The sequence below is a fragment of the Nicotiana tabacum genome, chromosome 18 (genome assembly GCF_000715075.1).
Source record: "Nicotiana tabacum cultivar K326 chromosome 18, ASM71507v2, whole genome shotgun sequence".
In the NCBI taxonomy this organism is placed as follows: domain Eukaryota; kingdom Viridiplantae; phylum Streptophyta; class Magnoliopsida; order Solanales; family Solanaceae; genus Nicotiana; species Nicotiana tabacum.
In genome coordinates, this window is record NC_134097.1 from 141,256,980 (window position 1) to 141,264,718 (window position 7,739).

The following is a 7,739-nucleotide window of genomic DNA, read 5'->3' on the forward strand; positions in this document are numbered from 1 at the left end:
AAAACTTAGGATCCCCCCTCCCTTTTCTTTTTTTTTCTCTCTAGTTGAATTGAAATAGTTTTACCTCTCTATTTAATATCTATGTAATAAAATTCTTAGAATTTTTGTGTTCTCTTTGTTTACTTGATCACATAGACTAATTCACATAGTTTAAAGTTCGGCCAGGACCCACAGTTATGACCTTGAAGAGTACCTAACACCTTCTCTCTGAGGTAATTTGAGTCCTTACCTGATCTTTGGTGGCGTTGACTAGTTAGACCAGAGTCATTTGCAAATATGTGTCGTAAGACACATTAAAATTATTAGGTGGCGACTCTTCTCTTTTTATACCTCCTTTAAAAGAGTTGTCATATGTCAAAGCCCGCTTTCGCGTGAAAGCAGGGAGCGACAAAAATAGTAAGAATAAAGCTCTCTCTCTCTCTCTCTACATGCTCTCAGCTCACATTAGTTAACATGCGCTGAACTTGATCATCCATGGAGAGAGGGAGGGGAAGAGGACGTGGAAGGACCAAAAAAGTTGTAATCACCAATCTAGGAAGCTTTGCCAGCTCGCATAGTCAAACGAATGGAGAAAGTAAAGAGAAAGCTATACAAACACTAGATCTAGAGTCTAATACTAGGGCTCAATGGAGGAACACAGGAGGTGCTTCTAGCTCAGGAGTCTCGAAAAAGCTAGACCTAACAACACCTCCATCGATTAGAATTAGTCCATAGGAGAATGCAACAAAGGAACAATTAGTGCATGCAATAATATCTAATGGAACAGTAATAACTGCTGAGGAAGATAGAGATTTAAGGAATCCTGCACCAGCTACAAAAGATGTAGATCCTAAACCATTGTCTAATCTATTTCAGAAGAACATATTTGCAGCAAATGGTATGTCTCTGTCTTATATTCCTCTTCAAATCATTAATGGCCAAATTGTTGTACAATTGGACAAAGACTAAGTTGAATCAGAGATTGAGAAATGGAAATGTGCTCTAATAGTATACATTTTGGGTGAGACTACGGGTTATAACACTATGAAATGATATATCAGTGTTAATTGGGCAAATGTTAGAGAACTAGATGTGTTTCTGCATAAGGAAAGATACTACATTATCAGATTTCACAGAGGCTGACATGCAAGATATCTATTATTCTGGACCCTACTCCATTAATAATAGACCTATGATCTTAAAGCTTTGGACCTCAGAGTTTGATTTTAATGAAGAATTTCCCACTGAAATTCCCCTTTGGGTTAAATTCCCAAAATTACCTATGAATTGTTGGGGTGTTGATTCTTTGAGTAGAATAGCTAGTGCTATTGGGACGCCTATATTTGATGATAAATGTACAACTAAGAAAACCAGAGTGTCCTTTGCTAGAATATTGATAGAGGTTAATGTGACTATACCATTGCCAGATGAGATCTGTGTTATGGATCCATAGGGTCTACAATTTATGCAAGGATTCTATTTTGAGTGAAAACCTGAGTTCTGTGATAAATGTCAAAAAGTTGGCCACACATGTGCTATTCATAGAGGCCCAAATAAACAGAAACCTAAGTAACAGGCCAAGAAGAATGGGAAAATAAGGGAACCTAAGAAAGTGACCATGGAATGGAGAATCAAAGGGCAGGTTCAGAAGCCTAATACCATGCCCGCACAACATACATCAGTTGAACAACAAGTACCAGTTGAGCAACAGATGTCACATCTTGATTCTCTAAGTTGCAGACCATCAATTAGTCAAATGCAAAACAACAATAGTCCAATTGATGTTATGCCCAAAGAAAACCATCGAGGAAAACAAGTGGAAAACAGCCCTAAGTTTAACTTAACAAATTTCCCTATGTTGTCTGCAATTAGAGTGAGGAATCCTTTGAGGTACTACCATGTAGAACTGGAGATTTGCAGCAATTACCCCCGACAAGGGAAGAGGGCACTTAACATGTTGATTAACTGGCTATTCTGGAATGTGAGGAGAGTCAATAAGAGGTATAAGCAAAAAAAGTTGCATAACTACATCAGAAATAAAAATATTAAGTTAGCTGGCTTAATAGAAACTCGAGTGAAAGAACATAATTTCAAGAGAGTGATTAAAGCTATTGTACCTGAATGGGAAGTGTTTACCAACTACCAGTATACTGAGAATGGTAGGCTATGGGTAGTATGGGATCCAAGGTGGTATATTGTCAGTTTAATAAAAGGTTCTTACATTGGCAGCTGAAGGATAATTTAGAGAGAATAGACTATTTAATGACTGTGGTTTATGGATATAATACAGTTGAGAAAAGGAGATCACTCTGGACAGGAATGCATAGTTTGGCTGCAAACATAGTCATACCTTGGATAATTTGTGGAGACTTTAATGCAGTGTTGTATCCTCAAGACGGAATGATGGGAAATCCTATAACATATGCAGAAACTCAGGACTTTTCTAACTGCATTCAAGCTCTACAACTGAATGAATTGATATGGAAGGGAGACTATTACACTTGGTCAAACAAGCAGTATGGATCAGATAGAATCAATAGCAGAATTGATATAGTCTTTGGAAATTTTGAATGGATGATGCAATGGGGACATGTGCAGACTGAATATGATCTACTCCAAATGTTTGATCATTCACCTATGTTACTATCAATATCCAAAATCACAAGGCATGGCAAAATTTCTTTCAGATTCCTAAATATTTGGGCAAACCATGATAGTTTCTTGCAAATAGTGCAGGAAGAATAGGCTCAGAATGTAACATATTGGAGAATGAAGAGTATTTGGCTGAAGCTGAAAGCCTTAAAACCTAGACTCAAGGCTTTAAACAATGAGGAATTCAAAACTATTACTGCTAAAATTGATAGGGCTCGAGTAGAACTTCAAGATATTCAGAAGAAGATTGTAATACAGTATAATGATTACCTACTGGATCAGGAGAAAGCTGTTATTCATCAATTGGAGAAATGGTCCCTAATAGAGGAAAGTGTCCTAAAACAAAAGTCATGAGCTAAGTGGATTAAACTTGGGGATTCAAATACCAAGTAGTTTTCTGTTGTACTTAAGGAAAGGATTTAGAAGAAGCAAATTAAAAACTCATATCTCTAGATGGACATACTTTAAGTGATACTGAGAGGATCAAATATGAAATCATGGAGTTTTACAAATCTCTGATAGGATCTGCTTCCCAAATTCTGCCTGCCATCAACAGGGAGGTCATGAAACAAGGGCCTACCCTCTCTCAACAGCAAAGAACTTAGCCATGTGCAGAAGTCACTGAGCAGGAGATTTTTGAAGGACTACGAAACATTGGAGATGACAAGGCACCAGGGGTGGATAGTTACATTACCTATTTTTTCAAGAAAGTCTGGCAAGTTATCAAGGAAGAGGTGTGTGAAGCTGTTAAGGAATTATTTACCTCTGGTAGAATGTACACGACAATAAACTATGCTACTATTACACTGATACCAAAGTTGATAAACTTGTCACTGTGAAGGATTTCAGACCTATTGCTTGATGCACTTTACTTTATAAGCTCATCTCTAAGGTGCTAGCAACAAGATTACAAAAGACTATTGCATCCATCATTAGTGAAAATCAGGCAAGGGTTCATACCTAGAAAAAGAATTGCTAATAACATTATCCTGGCCCATGAATTGGTAAAGTCTTATACAAGGAAGCATATCTCTGATAAGTGTATGATTAAGATTGATCTACAGAAGGCCTATGACTCAATGGAGTAAATCTTTTTGGAACAGATAATAAATCAGTTAGGGTCCCCTACACAATTTATTGGCTGCATTATGGAATGTGTCAAAACAGTCAACTATATCATATTGATCAATAGAGAGACCACCGTTCCTTTTGATGCAAATAAAAGACTTAGACAAGGGGATCCTATATCCCATTTTCTATTTGCTATTGTAATGGAGTATCTAAATAGAAGTCTCAATGGACTGAAGGAAGATAAAGACTTCAAATATCATCCAAAGTGTGTTAGGATGGACATCACATATTTAAGCTTTGCTGATGATCTACTTCTATTTGCAAGAGGTGACCTAACATCAGTTGTTGCCATGCATAAGTGCGTTAACCAATTTTCACAAGCATCAGGTTTGCAAGCCAATCTGGGAAAGAGCTCTATGTATTTTGGAGGGGTTTCTATTGCTGAAAGAACCAGAATTCTACAATATATGGGATATGGACAAGGGAAAATGCCTTTCAAATACTTAGGCATATCATTATCAACTAAAAATATCTTAATAATTCAGTGGCAACCTCTTATACAAAAGATAGTGGCAAGAATATCTTCATGGACAACTAAGAAATTGTCCTATGCAGGAAGAGTACAACTAGTAAGTGTGATCTTTGGCAGTCAAGCATACTGAGCTCAGCTATTACCATTACTTGTCAAAGTGCTGAAGATTATTGATTCATATTGTAGGAGCTATATATGGTCTGCCACCAATACCATCACTAAGAAGGCCCTGATATCCTAGGACAAAATTTATTCTCCTAAGTCTTGTAGAGGTTTAAATCTAGTAAACATCTACTTGTGGAACAGAGCTGCTATCACCAAAATATGCTGGGATGTGGAAGCTAAGCATGATAGACTTTGGATTAAATGGATTCATTCATACTATATCAAAGGATAGCAATTTCTACAAATGCCAGCTCCTAGACAAGCCTGCTGGATGATCAGATAAATTTTCAATGTAGAGCAGATTGGAATCAAGTGCAAAGAAATAGCCATGAAACTGGTATGATTAGGCACATGTATCTGCAGCTACTGGGACAAAGACCTCGGGTAAGCTAAAGATGCCTAATGTTTCAGAACATTACAGGGCCTAAAGCACAATTTATCATGTGGATGTTACTACATGGAAGACTACTCACTATAGATATACTGCAAAAATGGGGAATGACAGTGGATACACAATGTGCACTATGCCACAACCATGAGGAAACCAGGGAACATCTGTTTGTCAACTGTGAATATAGAAAGAACATGTGGAGGAAGATTATGCAATGGATGCAACATGAATGTAAAACTACACAGTCCTGGGAGCAACATCTTGAATGGAGTGTGCAAAGTGCTAAAGGCAACACCAATAGTGCAAAGATATTCCGGATGGTATATGCAGAAATATCACATGCAATCTGGATTGAGAAGAATCTGAGGATCTTTGAGAAGAGGGCACGAGAGAGGAATGCTATTGCACGTGAGGTAGCATACATATGCAACATTAGAGCTACTATTGACATTCAGAGATTAGTACATAGTTATATTTTTGTTTGAGTATATAGAACTCATATTGCATAGGAGATAGAGTTGTAACGAGATAGCTAGGTGTGTAAACGATGCTATGGCTTTATACAATTTTATCGGTGATTAATAAAAGTGATTAATTACCAAAAAAAAAAAAAACAGTAAGAATTTACAGGAGCTTCATTTGAAGAAATTATTAAGCGTAATAGCTACATGGTTTTTAGGTCAATAGCTACTTAAAATAATCTACATTATTAAATGCAATAGGATTGATAAAAAGTTGGTTATTAGGTCATTGCCTAATAAAATAAAACTAGTGGCTTAATTGGATTTAACGTGGAATATTGCTATACTGCAATGTTAATTGCATTGAGAGAATTCTTTTCGATTTTCTACTTTACTACTGCTTCATCTCAACTCTTTTTCACATGTATATTTGAAAAATCGAGAACTTTTTGAAGAAAATTGAAGGAATTTTTTGTAATATTTTCTAAACTGAATATTCAGAGCTTTTTAAGTTTTTCATAAGCATGTTAAAGTGAAAGTTGTATGAAGAAGTGCTGCTTCGTATGTTAGACCAAATTAATAAAATTTGCTTATTTTAAAAAGTATTTTTTATCAAGTAAAGTTTGAGAACAAATAATTTCGAATAACAACAGTTTATATTTAGTCAATATTTGAGAAATACTTTTCTTATTAATATAAAATACTATTTGGCCTTTTTTTTTTTCCAAAACAAGAAGCGATTTTGAGTGCAAATTCCAAAAAAAAAAAAAAAAAAAACCGTAAAGATTATACTTTACAATGAGCTAGTATTATTTCAAATGTAAAGATTTTAATGCATGATGTTAGTTTTTGTGTGTACTCTGGGGATAGTTAGGTGAATTTTTGTTAAGCATATTTTGTCTAGAAAAATAATTAAAATCCGCTTCTATTTTGGCTACTAAAAAGAAGCTATTTTATTTAGCTCACCTGCAATATAAAATAATTTCTTCTACTAATTAAAAGTACCATTTTTCATAGCTTTAGTGCCTAATCAAACACCATAAGATGTTTAAAACAAACTTTTACAAAAAAAGCTGAGCACTCTAGTTTCTTAAATTCTTGTCAAGCACAAAAAAATTATCGTTGCGATAAGAGTTGCAGTGAGATGAATAGAATTCATCTTAACTAGGAATTTCAAGTTCGAACACTAAAAATAAAAAACATAGTAAGAAACACTTTCCTATTTAATGAGCATTGTGCGGCGCGAATCTGAATTATTCAAACTACAATTAAGATACCGAACACCGAGAAAAAAAGGGCAGCCCTATTCACAAAGTATCTCGTATTTACGCAGATTCAAGGAAGGATTATACCCCAAGGGGTGTTATATAGACAACCTACTCTAATGTAAGCATTAGTGATTGCTTCCACGATTCGAACCCGTAACCTATATATCACATGAACATAACTTTATCGAACACCAGGGGCGGATCAACCTTAGCCCAAGCGATGTCACGTGACACCGCTTGATCGTAAAAGTTTACTAAATAAGTATATATAATAAAAATCCAACAAAAGAAACTAAGATAAATTTAATAAAAGTGACACCACTTCACAACAACAGATGTATAAAACACAGCTAGTTAGGCGCTTCAATTTCCTTTAAGTCGTCACTGGTTCGAAAGCTAGTAGCTTCGTCTTTGCTTCATATTTTTTTGAGCCTTATTTTTGTTTTAGATTCTTTGTTGCCTCATCTAAAAATAAAAAATTGTGGAGGTTTGAACTATTGACCTATTAACTCTTAACTCTTAACTCTTAACTCTTAAGCATTAGCATTAAGCTAAACCAATAGATCAAGAGTAGCATTTGCTAATTTTATGCAACAATAAACTATTTGACTTGTATTATAAGTTGTTCAACTATATTTTTTCCGTTCTTCTTTATAAGCATTAAAATTGATTAAGAATAATTTGCATCATAATCGAATGAACGTTGAGTTTTTGTGTGATTACTTAATGTTCTATATATATAAAAAATATTTAGTATTATTTCTGATGCGGTTATATTGAATATATTTTTAAAAATGAAAATTCATATTCAGTAAGAATTTGAGTTATGCTCAATAAAATAATTCAATTTTTTAATATGTTATTGTAGTTAATTATTATTTATTTACTGTTTAAAATCGTGATACCGCTTATGAAAAATTCTGCGTACGCGGAGAGAAACAGAAAAAGGAAATAAGGAAAAAAGGACAAGTAATTTAAGAAGAATATTCCCACTTTAAAAACAATAGTCTAAAAAACTAATCATGTGGAAGGTGGTTATGTATTCGATGCAACCGACTATTCTTTGCATCGTTGCTAAACTATGTTAACAGTTGTACCTCTCGTTGCTCCAATCAATGCTCACATCTTTGTAGATTTGTACCTTTAAAAACTCCATCCCCATTTTACAAATTCCAGCTCAAACATACAACGCACACATTTCTTGTCGTTTAATATACCTT

General features: G+C 34.7%; 1 protein-coding gene across 1 annotated transcript; it reads left to right on the forward strand.

The window, feature by feature from the left end:
- Positions 1-4,801: 4,801 nt before the first annotated feature.
- Positions 4,802-5,275, forward strand: LOC142172738 (uncharacterized). The gene has a single exon (XM_075236413.1). The coding sequence runs from the start codon at positions 4,802-4,804 to the stop codon at positions 5,273-5,275; it is 474 nt and encodes a 157-aa protein (XP_075092514.1).
- The last annotated feature ends 2,464 nt before the right edge of the window (positions 5,276-7,739 follow it).